This window comes from Balaenoptera ricei, chromosome 5, assembly GCF_028023285.1.
Source record: "Balaenoptera ricei isolate mBalRic1 chromosome 5, mBalRic1.hap2, whole genome shotgun sequence".
In the NCBI taxonomy this organism is placed as follows: domain Eukaryota; kingdom Metazoa; phylum Chordata; class Mammalia; order Artiodactyla; family Balaenopteridae; genus Balaenoptera; species Balaenoptera ricei.
Window position 1 is genome coordinate 49,044,384 of NC_082643.1, and position 19,426 is coordinate 49,063,809.

Genomic DNA, 19,426 nt, shown 5'->3' on the forward strand with positions numbered 1-19,426 from the left:
AAGCATCTGTTGAATGAAAGAAGGAAATGTCAACTAATGAGAGCAAAAATTGGATTCAAATTACTTTAATATTCATTACAACACATGGAAGAGGGGTGGCATTTTGTTGAAGATCCATGTATTCATTCACTCATTTATTTATTAGACAACGATTATGCCAACGAAACATGTGCTAGCACTGCTTTAAGTATTTAGTGAACAAAACAAAATCCCTGTCCTCACGGAGCTTACATCCTACTGGGGATAGACAATACTAACAAACATAAAATGGTACTGGTAAGAGGAAACCCACTGGGTAAAAGGAATTGAGAATCAAGGGGAAAGTGGGTTGCAGTTTTAAATAGGAAGGTTAAGGTAGGCCCTTTTAAAAAGGTGACATTTGAGCAAAGGCTTGAAAGAAATGAGAAAGTCGGTCATGCAAATATCTAGAGAAAGTGTTCCAGGCCCACTCCACTTGGGAGAAAAAGTCCTCCCCACAAAGGAATGTTCTTGGCGTGTTTAAGGAACAAAGAAGCCAATGTGCTACAGCACAGTGAGTGAGAAGGAGGGCAGCTGGAGAAGAACTCAGAGTGGTAAGCTGGGTGAATGGAGGTGGAAGAAGGTAGGCACAAAATGATATGGAAGACCCTAGGCCAGTGCTGTCCAATGGAAGTATAATGTAAGCCACATGCATAACTTTAAATTTTCTAATAGCCACAATAAAAAAAAGGTGAAACAGAAATCAGGGAAATTAATTAGTAACAAAAATTAACATATTTTATTACAGCTAATACCCCAAAATATTATCATTCCAACATGTTATCAATATAAAAAAATTACTGAGATATTTTACTTTCTCTGGTACTAAGTCCTCAAAATCTAATGTGTATTTAATACACTCAGGTTGGATTAGCCACATTTGAAGTGCTCAACTGTGGATAACAAAATGGACAGCACAGCTGTAGGCCATTCTAAGGACTTCAGATTTAGAAAAATGGGGAGGTTTTGCAGAGTTTTGAGCATAGGAGTAACATGATTTGATTTAAGTTCTTAAAGGACCAATCTGACTACTTGTTGAGAGTACACTGTAGAGAAATCTAGGTGAGGGATGGTAGTGGCTTGGAAGGTATTTGCAGTGAAGTAGTGAGAAGAAGTCAGATTCTGGATTTATTTTGAGGGTAAATCAGAAAGGATTTGTCAACCATTTAATGTGAAGTGTGAGAAAAAGATGGGGAGTCAAGGATATTCTGAGGTTCTGGTCTGAGCAATTGAAAGGATGCAGTAACCATCAAATGAGATGGGGAAGGCTCCAGGCGATGACAATGAGTTTGATTTTAGACAAGTGTTAGGTGCTGATTAGATATACAAGTGGAGATCTAGAATAGAGAGATGAGTTTAAGAATCTAAAGTTCAGGAGAGAGGTCCTGATTGTAGATAATTTTGAGAACCATTAAGATACAGACAATAGTCAAAGCCACAAAACTTGGATGAGATCACTAAAAGAGTGAATTTAGATACAAAAGACATGAGGATGAAGGATGCAATCCTTGCTCCTGAGACATTCCAAGGTAAGAGATTGGGAAGAGGAGGAGGAACCAGCAAAGTAATGTGAGAAGTGACAAGTGAGATAAAAAGAAAATTAAGAGAGTGAGACATCCTGAGAGCCATGAGAAGAAAATGTGGCAAGGAGAGAATGATAACCTTTGATTCTCCTTCTGGTTCCTTTAGTTTGTCTAACATAACGTTATTTCTGTCATACATGAAGATAGTGCCATTAATGTCTTTTCAGTAAAGATATACTTTTTGGTTTGCTCACTTAGTAGTTATCAAGGTCTGTTGTGATCTCTTGTCACCCCTATCTTTTAAGCAACAACTGTCCCAAATAGGGAATGCTGGTCTTTACACTGAGCTTTCCTGTTACGAAGCTCAAAGAGAAGACTATGATGCTGTTAAAAACAAAACAAAACAAAATCAATTAATCACTGGCCTAGGAGTTAAGCTTCAGTCTTCCTCTGCCACTAAGTAGTTATATGCACTTGGCAACATACTTAACAGAATCAGTTTCTTCCTCTGTAAAATGGGGGTGTTCCTGGCTGCTGCCTCCACCCAAAAATCCACTATAGTTAAATAACAATACGTATCACTGTACTTCAAAAACACAAAACAAAAAAATTTTAAGTATTGTACCCAAAAAGGGTTGTCATCCTAGCCAACAAATTAGACCTTATTAACTGCTGAGAAGAGTTGCTAGCAAGAAGTACCACGGAACTAGCCTCCAAATGATAAATGTTGATCCAAACTGGACAACATCTGGAAGTTTAAGAATTGGAATTGCCTGCAACGATGTGCTCCGAAAGCACCAACCATTCTAAGTTTACGGATGTAAGCCACTAAAATATACCACCTTTTCCATTCCAGATCTCTCTTCACGTATCAAACTCCTTTCCCCCCGCAGTCCACAACCCCAGCATCGGAGATAGAACCAAGTCTCTGCCTCGGTCCCTACGGGTGGCTGGAAGGGTGTCAACGTACACCCCCTCCCACTCCCGTCCTAGGGTGCACAGCTCCAGAAAGGAGTGAAACCCCTGATAAGGTCGTTTTTAAGTAGCAACGACCCTCTAGAGAACTTAAGAGTCCAGAAAGAGTAGAGGCTTATCGAGCCCCCAGTGCAGACCCGCATCTAGCAGAGTCCGGTTTGCACTGTGCAGCCACAGAAGACCCGGCGCCAGAGCTATTTTCCCCGCAAGCCCAGACGACCCCTCACTTTACCTCTACCGAGGCATCTTACAGCTGCCGCCATGTTGACCATTCCGGATTGTGTTGACGAAATTGGTCCCACGCGTCAACTTGGAAAGAATTTACAAAGGGTTCCTATCCGGAAATGGCGGAGGGGGAAGGGATTCGAAGGAGCAAGAGGAAAGGAGGTGGGACCAAAGTAAGCCTTCGAGCCGGCGCGGGAGGGCGCACCGCGCGGGTGCCCCGTGGCTGTGTTCCCCTTAGTTCTGCGTGCTGTGTAGGGCCCAGTGTTTCCTGGTTCCAGTTCGACAGTTCAACCATCTTAAGGAAAACCTGCCCTTCCTGGAAAGTACGGTCCTGTTGGCGATGCTCCAACTATTTTATTCCTTTTTATTTTTTTCTTTTTGATTCGGCAAGTGCACTCAGAACGATCATTTTATTAATAAATTGTGAGAGTACCCAGGAGAGCATGAAAAACAGAAAATCTGAATAATCTCACCAGCTTCCACCGCCACATTTCCAGCCTCGTAAAGACTTTTAAAAATTAACCAGGCTGTCCACTACCACCCAAGGGGGGTGTCCCACTCACTTAACAAACTCGTTTGAACTCATCGCAAGATCAGCGTGGTTTTCAGTTAATCTGATGAACATTAAGCAGTTCTACATTTTCCCGCTGCTGACAAACTGTGCCATTACGATCAACTGAATAATAAAACTTGACAAATTTATATAACACTTCTAGTTTTAAAATGGCAGATCTAAGACCTACGCACAGGTTATTCTGACGGGGGGAGGGAGGGGATCAGTATCCTTTCCATTACGTCACAACTGTCAGTGTAGTTTATCTAAAACAAATCTGATCACGAATTATATCACTTCCCAGTTTAATATAAAACCCTCCCTTGACTACCTCGAGCTCGCTTCTGGCTTCCGCCTACCTCCCAGGCCTCAACCCACTGCCCGCAGCCCACTCCCATTCAATCCCATTCACACACACGGTTTCTCACCTCCAGGCCTTTGTTCACTCTGTCCCCTCTGGAACGTCCTGTACCGTATCACCTCGATAACTGTTTTTTAAATTTTTTTAATTTAAGACTTCAACTCCGGGTTTATTCACTGATGAAGCCTCCCTCTTCCCTTCCCAGGCTGATTTATGGCCACCTCTTCCCGGTTTTGTACAAGGCTTACACCTGTTTTTGTTTATCTGTTTGTTTTATACAATTTTATTGAGTTATGATTCACGTACCATACAATTCACCAGTCTAAACTGTACAATTCAATGGGTTTTAGTATATTTATAGAGTTGTGTGACCATCACCACAATGTTATCTGTTTTTCTCAACTAATCATCTGAACTCTTGGGGACAGAAATCATGTCTTACTCATTTTTGTAAACTCAGCACATACTACCTGCCTGGCACATAGGAGGGTCTCAACAAATATTTGTTGAATAAGTGAATGTTATATGCACACATGAATTATTGACTCGATTAGAATGGCAAGCTTGCAAATTTGCTTCCCTGAAGCTGCCCATAGGACTGGATCAAAGTAAGATTTTCACAAACGCTTTATTTTGTATCTCTATACTGTACTCATCTACATGAGGTATAAGATTTCTAATTTATTTGCCTGCCTTGCCAACACCTAAGCAGTTACTTCAAAAGTTCCACACCCATTTATGGCTGTTATACAAAAAAAATTAGAAAAAACTGTATCTACCTTTATAACTTTCTTTCCTGTCTCCCTCCTTACCCTTCCTCCCTTCCTTTCACAAATACGTGAGTGCCTGCCATGTGTCAAGCAGTGTGCTTGGCTATGCACAGATATGGTGAATAAAAGAGCCGTTGCTCTCATGATACTTAAAAATGAATTTCACGTAAGGGTAAATGCCAGAATTAGAGCAAGTTCCCTTAATTTATCTCAGACAAAAACCAAACATCCAGATTAGAGATTCTGGTCCTTAGACTCTACATCCCTTCCTTTTCGTAGTTGGGATCAGTTGGCCCCCATGTGTGTGCTTCTTTATGTCTCCTGTTATAATAAGAGAATTTAAACATCCGATATTAGGATTTAGAGTAACATGTAATGTGCTTGTAGTAGTAGCCTTATTGAAGCAATGTCCTGTAGAGGTTCAGCTTACCTGATTGTCCACTTTGGGCACCAGAAATTGATAGCATTAGTCAGGTGGGGTCCAGAGTCCAGTTATCTATATATAATAATATATAAAGAGGTTATTTAGCTTGAGACTTGTAAAAACCACAAAAATGCACACTCTGAGATGGGAACTCCAAGCCTCTAAATATTTAACACACAATGAGGTTCTCATTAAAGAGAAGCAATAGAGCGTTTTAGTTAAACAGTGGTGCTCTGGAGAAAAATTTCCCAGGTTTGAATCCCAGTATCATCACTTACTAGTTGTGTGACTTGGGGCAAGTTACTATACCTTTCTGGGCCTCAGTTTCCTCACCTGTGAGATAATTTACTGAGGTACTTACTACCATACCTGGCACAGAGTAAACAGTCATTAAATGTTAAATGTTGTCATTACTAAGGAACCAGGGAGAGCTCTTAACCAGAGAGGTAAAATGAATAAGCTGTTCTAGTAACCTTTCTTCCAATATCTGCTTAATTCTTAATATGATACATGCTATTCTTGTTCCTATATGTGCTAGGATGTCACCTTCTTTATATGAGAACTCATTAGTTCTTTCAGAAAGTCTTTAGGCTGTGCTTATGTACTTCCTCAAAGTTCACTTTAAAGCAACTTTTCCCAATTGATTTCTAGGAAGGTTTTTATTCTCCAGGAGTCTTGGCATCATGCCAGCTGCCTGCCTGGCTAATTTCCTTGGGAAAAGTTTCACAATATTTGCCCAACCTTGTAGTTCTCTTGATCTGTGTTCTCTGCCTTCCTCAACTATCTTCCAATTGAGCTGGAAACTCCTTTGCAAGAAGAGTCTCTTCCCATTTGTAGTTCAAGTTGAAAATGAGTACTCTGATTGGACAAAAAAAGGGACTCTATGACATTTCCTACTTCATTAGTGTGCAACAGAATCACCCAGAAGGCTTGTTAAAACTCAGATTGCTGTGCTCTACCCCCCAGAGTTTCTGATCCAGTAGGCCTGGGGCAGGGCTCATTAATTTGCACTTATAATAGGTTCCCTGGGTGATGCTTATATACTAGTCTAGAGACCACACTTTAAAATCCACTTCCTATGTAATATCATGAAACATTTACATCCATACCTATCATTAACTTGGGGAGGAGTTGTTTTATTTAACAATTTTATACTCGATATAATATAAGCAATAAAAGCATGAATTTCCCCATGTGATATGTCTCCAGGATCAGACTCTACCCACTCTTATCTTCTCCTTTATACAGAAACTGCTATTCCACATCTGAATTTCAGCTCCAAAACAGTCCAGCTGTCAGCTGGGAGAATTTTCAATGTCTGCCTGTCTACCTATCTGGATTTTAAGTATTACCAACTCCTAGGTTCCCTTCCCTCCTTGTGCTTACTTTATACTCAGATTATTTTTTTAATAAGGAAATCACTATCCAGAATAATAATTTCTTAGAAGATTGAAAGTTTGGTGAAGAATTGAAACTCATTTTGTCTTGTCCTTTCCATATATGGGAGTTTCTCTGTCCAACAACCCCTAGGAGATTGTTTTAATTCCAGATTGAATTAGGAGGTTTAGAACTGTCCAGTGGAATGCTGGTAAATGTTTGACAACCAGCTTTCCAGTACAAAAGACACAAATTTATAGTATTTGCCAATCTCCATGGTGTAAACATTCCCAAAATAGATGATTTCAAGCTATCATACATCAAATCAACCAACTCACAAAATTCTGACAACCTAGCATTTGGTTCTCACATGACTACAGCACTACCGGAAGTTTCTTAGTAAAAGCCTTTCATTACTTTTAGAAGGCCTACACTAAACCAATTCATCCTAGAGCCACACTTCTCAAACTCTAATGTAAATACAAATCATCTGAGAATCTATTAATATGTAGATTCCAATTTAGTAGGTCTGAGGTAGAGCCTGAGATTCTGATTTCTTGTTAGAAATCTGTTGGCTCCTAAGTGATATTGAAGCTGCTGGTCCATGGACCACACTTTGAGTAGCAAGGTCCTAGAACACATCCTGGAGCAAAATTCATATTTCCATCGTTAGTCCCAAACAAGAACCTTCTGAATAGGTCTCTTCCTAATACAGAGTATAAACTTAAGTGGATTCCCAAATTTCTAGGTATAAACTCCATGACCTCCATCACTCAGTGGAGATACTAGAAATATCACTAACTTCCTGCCCCGCCTACATCTGCTGCTGTTGGAAACTTTCCTCTCCCACGTAAATAAAATTCCACAAGCCCCAGCTATTTGGATCAGTGGAAACCATCTGACTCAAGGAAAATCTATTCATACTGTAGCCAGTGATCTGGCTTGAAAAGAGAAGCTGGGCCAGTCATCCTTCTCACAGAACTGGAATTGGGAAAATGAAGGGCTGCAACATTTAGGTGGGAGAACTCAAGCTGTAAGGTCATGGCGTAGATTCAAGGCTAGAGAAGCCTTGAAAGGCAAGCTGGGGTTATTAGCAAGCAGAAATGATGCCTGAGTAGAGTCACATGAAGCCAGTCAGTTTCAAGAATAGAATGGAGTGAGGATGCCTTGAAAAGCAGAAATATCATGAAGAAGAAAGAGAGCTACCTGCCTCTGAGAGGAAGATAGCAAATGCTGCCTCAGTTCCTATTTCCGTCAAGCCTGCAGTATCACTGTTCCTCTCCCTGCCTTCTTGTGAGATCCATATCTACCATATATATCCCTACAACAACTCCTGTTTTCTTGAGCTATCACCAGTGAATATCTTTATTTTCTAAACCAACAAAGACCTAATTTAAATCATGGGACTCTAGTTATTCTAGTTAAGATGCATGAATTGGCAGCTCTCTGCCAGAATTAGTAGCAAAGCCTTAATCATGGAATCTCAGAGTTTGAAAAGTTAGATGTATAAACCCTCTCTATGATACTCTTAAATTTCTGGTTACAGATGAAGGAACAGAGGCACTGAGAAGTTCAGTAACTTGCCCAATTTGTACATAGTTGAGTTGGGATTTGAATCCAGGATGCCTGACTCCAGAGTCTATGTTTGTAACCACCAGTACACATTTATCACACACATATTTCTTGCTGGACATTGTGCTAAGCATGTAGTAGCTTGCTTAATTAAAGATAAAGAAACTGAGGCTCCAAAAAGTTAGTGAGTTGCCCAAGGCCACACAAGTAGTGTTCGAGCCTAACAAGACAGTCAGTGCATTTGACCGTCACCCCGCCTCCTGCTTCACTGCCACCCTGAAACTCTGGTGTTCATACATACATACACCTATGACTCAATATTTCTCATGCCAATTTTTTACATTAGAAAATGGCCAGGTAATATCAGAGTGTGTGGAAGAAAGTAAATAACATGTAAACACCTATACATTATTTTTTTTCTTCAAAGCCAAGGGTGGAAATCACAAGCACCAACAAAACACTAACTGGAGTTAGTTTTTTTTTATCTGTGATGCACGCAGAGGTAAAACTTGTTTGAAATATTTATCTAAAACATGGCAATGCATTTTTTTAAATGTTATAAATCTGAGAAAAGTAACAATAGCAACAAAGGAATTCTCAGGAAGAGGTTTTATTTTTATAGAAGAGTGTGCAAACTCATGAGAGGAAGCAGTAAGGATTAAAAGGATGTGACTCTCGTCCTCCCTTCTGTACTGTGTGGCTTTATTGTTTTGTTGACTTAGAAGTGAACTTGACATTTTGTTGTTGCACTCCTTTCAGGTTCTTTCTTTTAAATTAGGTCAGACAGAGGCTGAGTTCCTTTCCAAGGTCTGACCTTAGGGACTAATAAGGGGTTAATAATCTTATTATTAAGATTAAGTAATTATTTCTTAGTTATTTTTATCTGAAAAATATTGAATCAAATACTCCAGTATTCACCCATGTATAGCAGCATCTCATTTGGTCTAAATTATTGTATTCCGTCTAACAGTTTTTCTGTTGTTGCTACTGGGTTAGCCTTTTTCTTCTTCCCATGGTTATCAGGTGGAAGAGGTAGAACAGTGGTGGTGTTGGAGGGAATAGGGGATGGGATGGGAAGAAAAGAGGCTCAGAGTGGAGCGGGCTTTAGTAATCAAGAAGCCAGAGGTTCAGTTCAGGTTTTCATGGCATGGCCAACCCCAGCAAGCTGTGTCCCTACCCAGTGCCTCAGTTTTTCCATGTGAAAATAGGAATGACAACATTTTTATGGCACTTGATTTTCCACTGCAGTTCCTCAGCTTCAGTGACACCTTGTGAATGTATGCTAAATAACTATGGATAATTGTTAAGGGTTAATTTTTAATGGGTAAATAATAGATGCTTTTCTGGCTCCTCTGGGACAGATGACAGAGCTCTAACCCAAGCAAAAAACAAAAACAAAAACATAACAGGTCAAAGGGATATGCGGGGACCCACGGGGAGGGAGTAATTAGCATTTCTGACCCATCAGGGAAAATAGATTGTATTTAGAAAAATAAATAGATTTCTCCAAAAATCAAAGGAAAATAATAATGGCTGGGCATAGAAATAAGAATGGAAATTTTTTACTAAATAAAATTTCTTTTCAACTGTAATAATTTAGGTTCTAAAATATGTACTGGTAATTGCTTATCTTTCATTAGTTTGAACCATTATAACTGGCAGAAAACATGTGATTCTTCAAGAAGATACAAGAATGCATCACTCTCCTGAACCCTCTCCGGGGGAGGGCTACAGAAGATTAGGGAGAGTAAGACACCCTGGTGCTCAAGGCTCCACTCTAGGAAAAGGCCCAACCCCTTCCATGGCCGACAGCAAGGGTGGGGATGTTTGCAGGGTTACCACAATTCACCATTTACACAGCACACAGAACGGATTCAGGAAGTAGTGGCTGTGTTACGGGAGGGCTCCACTTAACCCAAGTGGTGTGCATCCTAAGATCCAGACACGTGTTGGAAGGACAAAGGACCTGCAGTGTGTTTTGCATGGCTCTGAGGAGCAGTTCATCCTAAGGGAGGTGGAGAGCATTTGAAGGGCACAGGACCAGTGTGAAGGGAAGGCAATTCTGGGTGTGTTCTTCAGGGCCCCGCTTCTACATGCTGCCTTCCAAGGATGAGCGTTAGAACCTGGGCAGGGAGGCATAAGAAAAATATATAAAAGACATTGCACTGAGACCTCTGGGGGACCTGTGAGCCCAGAACTTCTTGCCTATGGGAACCAGGTAACAGGGAGGACATCAGAGAAACTCTTCAATGCCATGTGCATTTACACACTCGGGACAGCTTTGGTGGCTTTGACACCTTTCTTACAGATAGTAACCAAAAGCAGTAGAAGAGAACGAAAAGTGCTGATGCCAGGCAGTAGCAAATGTGTTTGGGAGCCCCGATGAGACGCCCCCTTGTTACAATCCTTACATCCATCCAGAACTTGGGAGAGCTTGCGAGCATCTTAGGGTGAAATATAGAACCAATAATTATTGGTCGTGTCCTAAAGGCAGAGAAATAATCAAATTCTAGTTCACCCTCAGTCTGGAAAACAGCAGCTGCGTGCAGAAAACGCTCTGAGAGTAAGACAAGCAAGTATGATTATATTTTTTTTACAATAATGTTGCCCAATTATTTACTAGGTTTCATTTAATGTTTAATTCTCCTAAATTTTCTTTGGCCAAAGGTTAGCAGGGTTTTTTCCCTTGTACCTTTCTATAAAGTATGTAATTCCAGTTTACATAATAAAATATGACACACTGGACCATATATCTTAACTTACTATTAACTGAATTAATATGAAATCCTGGTCTAATTTCCTAAATCTTATCAAGTTACCTATGACTATTTATCATATTTCTTATTCTATGAGAATTAAGTATCCTTCATAGTCTACAGTAAGAAAGCATTATCACAATTCATGGCAAAATCTGAATAAATTATGCTCACTGGCTAATCCTCCTTTGTCATTTATATTGCCTCTTTCAAATAATTTAGTAGATTAGAACAAAGCTTTATTTTTACAAAACTGTTCTGCCCTTATCATGTTGCCAAAAATCCACCTGCTACAAAAATGCTTCATTATCTTATACCCATTTTTTCCTGACATTGTTTCTCCTTCCTATAATCTGCTAATTATTGATAATTTCTTATTTTAAAAGAATACTGTACTGGTTATACTCCATTTGCTACCAACTATATCCTTTATTTATCCTGTCCACCCTGCTAAGTGTATGCTTGGTGACTGACTCTTTTAAACTGTACCACCCCTGGGACTTCCCTGGTGACGCAGAGGTTAAGAATCCTCCTGCCAATTCAGGGGACACGGATCCGAGCCAGGGTCGGGAAGATCCCACATGCCGCGGAGCAACTGAGCCCGCGTGCCACAACTACTGAAGCCCGTGAGCGTAGAGCCTGTGCTCTGCAACAAGAGAAGCCACTGCAATGAGAAGCCCGCGCACCGAAGGAAGAGTAGCCGCCACTCGCAGCAACTAGAGAAAGCCTGTGTGCAGCAACAAAGACCCAATGCAGCCAAAAATAAATTAATTAAACTGTACCACCCCTGACTAATACAGATACCTAGTCAATAAACAGCTGTTCCTCAGTATCTGTGGGGAATTTGTTCCAGGACCCCCCATGGACACCAAAATCAGATGATGCTCAAGTCTCTTATATAAAATGGCATAGTATTTGTATATAACCTATACACATCCTCTGGTATATTTTAAATCATCTCTAGATTATTTGTAATACTTAATACAATGTAAATGCTATGTAAATAGTTGTAAATACAATGTAAATGATATGTAAATCATTGCCAGCATGGCAATTTCAAGTTTTGCTTTTTGGAATTTTCTGAAATTTTTTTTCAAATATTTTTGATCTGCGGTTTGTTGAACACTGCATGCAGAACCCTCGGATACAGAGGGCCAACTGTATTGCTAGATCAGACTTTAACTTTCTCTGTGTGGAATACACAGAGAAGTATATTTGTTGGTGAAAATTTTTAACACTATGCTAATAGTAACAATTTCCATAGTTCAGAGGAAATGCAGGCAAGAAGTCAAACCATTCACAGCAGGTCCTCTTATGGTTACTTCAGTTCTTAACTCTGTCCTAAGGTCTGTGTCTTACTGTAAGAACACCACTTTCATCTTACTTCCAAGGTACAATGCTGCACCAGTCTTTGCTGAAACTCCTTCTGTACTTAAAAGAGATGGCCTTACCCCATGATCTACAACCCTTCCAATATATAATAATACATATCTAATATTTGGAGTCGTTCAGTCAAGAATAATGTCCTGGAGACTCCAACAAGTGTCCATTAGCACTCTCCAGGGACCACGGAACAGTTCCCTACGACATTGACATTATAATCTGATTCTCTTTAACTTTTCTCTCTAGTGCAAATGGCAAAAATGCCTTTTTGTTGTTTCAGTTGCCTAGCAGATAACTGTTAGATCACACACACACACACACACACACACACACACACACACACACCTCCTAAGGGGAAATACGAATTCTCAGAGATAATATACATTGTTAAACCAGTATTGGCCGAGAAATGTTTTTTAATTGAACTGATAACTAATTAAGCTAAAAAAATCTAGATTTCTGTCTTCTTTTGTAAATAGCCAACAGACCAAGGCATACTGGGCCCATATTTCTACATGGTCATGACCCACTGGACCTGAGAATGCATTGGACTTTTTAGTTGGGGAATCAGCTACCCATGTACCACAATCGTCACCACTCTGTATTGCCTCTCTGGACATGTCATTCATTCAGTGCGTCAGCCTAGACTCTGCAGACACTTGAGCTGGCAACCTCTAATCCCACTTCTTTTCAAATTATGTCCTCTGGAGTCTGTCAGAATGAGAAATAGGGCTACTGCTGAAGAATAAACCTCTTAATGGTTGTTCTATTAGCAAAAATACCAGGGTGAAGCTTTGAAATTACCACTCATAAAAATCTGAGTAAATACTTAGATAAGGTCCATTTGCCTTTCATATTTTAAGCAATTCACCTAAGGGCCCTGCTATCTTAACCATGTATATTTAGTAATTATTTATACAATTTGCTACTTTTTTGTAAGTAGGTAGATGTTTCCTATCCTGACGGAGTCTTTCTCTATTTTACATATATATATATATTTTGTAAAGATTTATTTATTTTATTGATTGATTGCTATGTTGGGTCTTCGTTTCCGTGCTAGGGCCTTCTATAGTTGCGGCAAGCGGGGGCCACCCTCCATTGCGGTGCGCGGGCCTCTCGGTATCACGGCCTCTCTTGTTGTGGAGCACAGGCTGCAGATGCACAGGCTCAGTAGTGTGGCTCATGGGCCCAGTCGCTCCGCGGCATGTGGGATCTTCGCAGACCAGGGCTCGAACCCGTGTCCCCTGCACTGGCAGGCAGACTCTCAACCACTGCGCCACCAGGGAAGCCCTCTATTTTACATATTTTTGAACACATTGGACTCTCTCAGTCAAACTGGTTTAGGTAAACTAGCTGTCAGTAAATTAGTCTGAGCTCATCAAGCTATGTTTTTTAAATGAATGAATTCTTAAAAGTTTTTTTCATTTGATTCTTGTAGTATGTTTTGTCCAGTTTGAGTTAGTTGTATATGCTGTGAAATGTAACATAGTGCTAGCAGAGACGTTTTTTATTCCCAGCCCAGAATTCTTGTTTGAAGCCTGTCCACTCCATTCCAACCCATTTTTTAAACTTGACCTCCCGCATTATAATATGATGCAACTGAATTTATTAAATCAGTATTGTACTAAGGGTGAATGCTCTAAATGGAATCTCCATTGCTGACAAAAACTTTACACTTATTTTGAAAGTGCAAAACTTTTAAGACTAGTTTGTCATTGGGGCATCTAACAGTGTCCACTTAAACCCTGACATTGTCTAGTCACTGCTGGCTTTAAAATAATGATCAAGAAAATATGGTCTTGTTGCATTTGTAGTACACATCCTTTTAACCAACTTTCATGTGATCAACTAACCAAATTAATTGGACATTAAAAACAACAAAATAGGGCTTCCCTGGTGGTGCAGTGGTTGAGAGTCTGCCTGCCAATGCAGGGAACACGGGTTCGAGCCCTGGTCTGGGAAGATCCCACATGCCGCAGAGCAACTAGGTCCATGAGCCACAATTACTGAGCCTGCGCGTCTGGAGCCTGTGCTCCGCAACGAGAGAGGCCGCGATAGTGAGAGGCCCGCGCACCGCGATGAAGAGTGGCCCCCGCTTGCCGCAATTGGAGAAAGCCCCCGCACAGAAACGAAGACCCAACACAGCCATAAATAAATAAATTAATTAATTAATTTTAAAAAAAAAGAAAAAAAAAAACAACAAAATAGTGGAGTATAACCTTTAAAAATTGTGAATCACTAGGTTGTACACCTGTAACTTATATAATATTGTATATCAACTATACTTCAATTAAAAGAAAAAAACAAAACCCAAAAAAACTGAACTCATAGAAAAAATAGTCATTTCAATAAATAGTGCTAGTATAATTGAACAACTATATGTAGAAAAAATGAACCTCGATACGTACCTTATACTTTACACAAGTTAACTCAAAGTGGAACATAGCCCTAAATGTACAAAACAAAACTATAAAACTTCTAGAAGAAAACATAGGAGAAAATCTAGGTGACCTTGGGTTTGGAAATGAGATGTTAGATAAAACACCAAAGGCACAATCCATGAAAGAAAAGATTGATAAATTGGACTTTATTAAAATTAAAAAATTTGTTTTGTGAAAGATATATTAATAGAATGAGAAGTAAGCCACAGACTGGGAGAAAATATTTGCAAGCCATGTATCTGATACAATACATACCCAAAATATGTGAAGAACTCTATTATTATTAATACGTTAAAATGAATATTTTCACCCATAGATTTTGCTAAGTATTTTTATTATTAAAAAAAATTAGAGTTCTAGAAAAACAATTACTATACCAGAGAATAGGAACTATTTAAAGCATACATCTTAACTTTTAAAAAGTGGTAATATTTTATTTTTTGTGACAAAATTATTCTATTAAATCCAAATGAGGCAGAGGGTGTAAAATAAGAAGGGGCATTGAAAAGGAAAAGAAGACATAAACAGATAGTTGAATAAAAGCAGAAATAGGGTTTGGAAACTAAGGAAATAATAACTAATCCTTATATAATACTTCATGGCTGGCCCTGTTCTAGGTGCTTTACATATATAAGCATTTTATTCTATGACAGCCTATGAGTTGAGTACTAGTATATTATGCCCATTTTGTAGGTAAGGAGATTGAGGCATAGAGTGGTATTTAAAAACATACCCAAAGTCACAAAGCTAGTATGTAAAGGGGGTGGCAACTGAACACAAGGTTTGGCTCCAGGCTATACTCTCAGGTATTATACTGTACTGTCATTGAAATCAACAAGCACGTGTCAAATGTCTAATATGCATAATGCATTGTATGAGACATAACCAGAAAACTAGGACCGTGTTGCTCACAAGAAATGCGTAAAGTTATACAAGGGAGAAACCTACTGCTAACTCACTATGGGAACAAATAAGAGAAAAAGACTAAGCCCAGGTGGGGAGAATCCCAGGTTTGGAATGAAAGTAGAACTTTCATTAGTAGCTTGAAGAATGTGTAGGTGTGGAAACTGATAAGGTGGTAAAAAATACTCAAAGGAGGCTGAATTTTAGGTAAATTGGTCATTAACAGCTGTCATCATTAAGTAATAAGCTTTGGGGAAATTAGCTTCAGATGAATGTATTTCAGTTAAACAATTTTAGGCAACTGTTTTTGTTTTTATTTGTTTGTTTAGATGGATTGGTTTCATATGAAAGCCTCGTTGAGCACTTACCGTGAAAACAAGTGAGAGTCTGAGGGTGAGATGGATATTAGTGGATCTCTGCCCTAGGGCTGTGGGTCAGCATCTCCAGAAGTGCTGGTTAAAATACACAATAGGCCCCACCCCCTTTCAAATTCAAGAGGTCTAGCACATGACAGGAGAATTTCCATTGTTCACAAGTTCCTAGGTGATGAGATACTGCTGCTGCCTGTAGGGGACCACACTAGAAAGCCACTGCCCTAGAGGAATCTCAAACTAACTGGAAAGAAGGTTGGTATTTGGGAGGATTTCACCGCTGAGTTTGCAGTGGAAGGTCAATAGGGAAGGGGATTCTGGGTGGGGTTTGGCACTGCCAGGAGCAGAGACTGTCAGAGAGAATTCTGGGAAAGGAAGTGGCTTAGGAAGTCTGGAAACCAGGGAAGACTTGTGGGAGACCCACCAGAAAGAGCAGCTCTGGCCTGCTAAACTGAATTGGTTTATCACTAATCCTTGGGGATTGAGGATTTTAATAAAGACAGGGGAGAAACTGTAATAATTTCATCACAAAACTCCTTTGACACTCATGAAAGTGAGTGATATCTGCCACATTCCATTAAAAATGAGAATAGAACTTAATAATGTAGCAGTACTAAAAAGCAATTATTTCTAAATGATCTTTTCCCAAACAAAAGTCTACAAGTGGGCTGCATCTTTGGTACAGGGGGATTTCTATTAGACATTCTGTATTAGAAACTCAAGATAAATTTTTAATGCTGTAACTATATTTTTTAAAAAGCACTTCAATTTTTTCTTCATTTCTGGTTGTAACTTATTGCCTAGGAGGGGAATACAGTTGATTTTTCTCCGCAGATTTTGACATTTAAAATAATGCGTGAGCCCAAAGGGTAGGAATTTTCATTACTAAGGTTTACTTTTAGTAAATCAAATCACTGTTTTGTATAATGTTATCCAGCAGGATTTGTTGCATATTAAGAATCAAAAGAATATTGTAAGTGGGTATTAATAATATCTCAAATATATTTAAATTTTAGTAAGGAATTAAAGCCAGCACAATAATGATATACATTTATCAGTGATTATACTGAGACATAACACTGACAAATATTTCAGAGGCAGATAAAGCTAAGAAAAAGAGTTTGGAATAGAAAAAAAAAAACAAAAACAAATCATTTAAAGAACATTTGTGTTTTCAAATAGAACTATGAAACAATAGGGATTTTGTATTTATTAGTCGAAAGCTGTAATTCAACATTGGTGTCAGCCAGCCACCTGTGTTGGTGCTTAGACTGGGATAGGTACCAGGCATAACTGGCACCCACTGAGAGTGGACTGTGCTGTAAGAGTTGCATGCCACAAAGGAAAACTTTATTTCCACAACAGTTTGTAAATGCAACTGTGAATGCCTAATTCACATGAGCAATAGATGGAAAGGAAAATGCTGTTCAGAACACGAAAGATCTAGAGAGGTAAATATCCAAAGCCAAAGAAATTTAATAAAAATTCGTATGAACATCAAAGGAAGTAGGGGAAAAAACTCATTTGTGCATACAAACAAGTTTCCCTCTATAGCTACTAGCTTAGTCCCAAAAAACTACAGGAAAAGACTCAATAAAAATGTCATAAGGGAAAAAAAAGAAAGGAAAATAGATTTAGTAAAAACTGACCTACTGCCAAAACCTTAATTTTCCCTTTCTTTTTTCAAAGTGTATCCATCAATACCATTTTTTTTAGTAAGAACCATTCCAACTCAATTTTAAAATGTGAAATTCAATAAAATATAGCAAAGAAATCTCAGTATTTCAGATCCATTTTAACTTTGTTCATTCTATCCCTCTCTCTCTCTCTTCCCAGGCATAGAACAGAGAGAAATTATTTTTTGGCACTGGAGAAGACGTGAGTTTGTATATTTAAAGACTGCAAAGACTTGCTAATGATGACCATAACATTTCTTATAGATAAGTTATAACCAAGATGCTAAGCTGTACCTGCAGTAAGTAGATATTTCTTATTTGGCTTACTCTTTCATCTTTTCCTGTCAAGCATTTACTACAGCAAATGACCCACTTATTTACTTCCATGGGAAAAGAAGCATTGTAGTACTACCTCTTTGTTCTGGGGAGACAACAGGGCTCAGGGGACCAAACAGTAGTCTGGGGAGACAGAGTCAATGAACTTTAACCTGTCTTTGCCATTTCTTACCTTCGGGATCTTAAGCAAAGCATTTATTCATCCATCCATTCATTCATTTAATAACTTTTTAAAAACTCACATAATAGCACCAGAAGAGTAGTCATGAAGAAAACCTAATTAAATAATATCAAAGAGTTTTGTCAACATAAAATGCTTATTTAATAATTCCTTTAGAAATTGAAATATTAGATGCAAACCATTATATATAGAATGGATAAACAACAAGGTCCTACTGTATAGCACAGGGAAATATATCCAATATCCTGTGATAAACCATAATGGAGGGACTTCCCTGGTGGCGCAGTGGTTAAGAATCCACCTGCCAATGCAGAGGACACAGGTTCGAGCCCTGGTCCTGGAAGATTCCACATGCCGTGGAGTAACTAAGCCCGTGCGCACAACTACTGAGCCTGTGCTCTAGAGCCCGCGAGCCACAACTACTGAAGCCTGGGCGCCTAGAGCCTGTGCTCCGCAACAAGAGAAGCCACCACAATGAGAAGCCTGCATACCGCAATGAAGAGTAGCCCCGGCTCGCCACAACTAGAGAAAGCCCGTGCGCAACAATGAAAACCCAATGCAGCCAAAAATCAATAAATTTATTTTAAAAAAAGTACGTAAAGAATGTTTTTTTTCAGCCTGAGAATCATACCCATTGCCTGAAATGTCTGGATGTCTGGATTACTTTTATAACAAAAGTAATATAATAATTCTAAGGTGTGTAAAGTAAAAATGGAAAGCTCTCTCCAGTAATCCCACTCCCTAGGAATAACCACTGTTAGCATGTTTATTCATCCAGCACTTTTTTCCTATGCACTAAATTAGAGTAGGTGACCCAAGAAAGTAGAAATTTCCAAAGTACTGGGAAATTTGAGAGTTAAACCTCCTCTATAATTGGTGAAAGCCCAAGAGAATCTTGTTACCCAAAGACTGCCAACACTGTGTGCCTCTCCCAGTTGATCAGTGGTCTGTTGACTTTCCTTCCCACTCTAGTGTTTAAGTAGCAGGGTACAGGAACATATCTCTCCAACTCCTCCACAGTCCTATTGATGTCCATAAAAGTAAGAGTTGAAAACTTCAAAACAATCACAGTATCAAAATTTTGTCTTCACTCTTCACAGGGCTTTAGCTTGTCCTGTTAATGATTGCTAGACTTGAACTTCATGATACCACATATTGGATATTTCCAGCAAGGAGGCCTTTAGTATATCCCCTTTCCCAGCTTATACTCTCATTTGGATCTGAGAGACCCTCATAATTCTGGCCAAACATGCATGTGAAAAACAGGCTAATGTTTATTCCTTCAATGAGTTTTTTTGAACACCTGCTTTAGGTCAGTGAATATTTAAGAGGGAATACCCTGAGAGGATATCAAGGCCAAACTTCTCATTTTATAGGTAAAATATTGAGGTCCAAGAGGTGAAAAGATTCTTCCAAAATTACACATCTGGCTGGTTAAGCAGTCAACTCAGGACCTGGGCTGTACCCAGGTTAGGGCACTATAGCAGGGAAAGAAGCTTCTAGGAGACATTAACTCCCAAAGAAAGCAAAATGAAATTTGAAAAAACAGATAAAATTTTAAGATAAATATACAAAATACAA

At 39.1% G+C, this 19,426-nt stretch overlaps 1 protein-coding gene across 2 annotated transcripts in view; it reads right to left on the reverse strand.

Annotated features, from left to right (window-relative positions):
- Positions 1–4,921, reverse strand: part of MRPL1 (mitochondrial ribosomal protein L1) — a 59,851-nt gene extending 54,930 nt beyond the window's left edge. The window contains exon 1 of one of the 2 annotated variants that reach the window (XM_059924015.1): positions 4,856–4,921. In XM_059924015.1, the coding sequence (XP_059779998.1) occupies positions 4,856–4,892 (37 nt within the window). In that variant the 5' untranslated portion in view covers positions 4,893–4,921. Of the gene's footprint in view, positions 1–2,748; positions 2,950–4,855 lie in introns of those variants that run through there. The other variant, XM_059924014.1, reaches the window with a different exon arrangement.
- Positions 4,922–19,426: the final 14,505 nt, after the last annotated feature.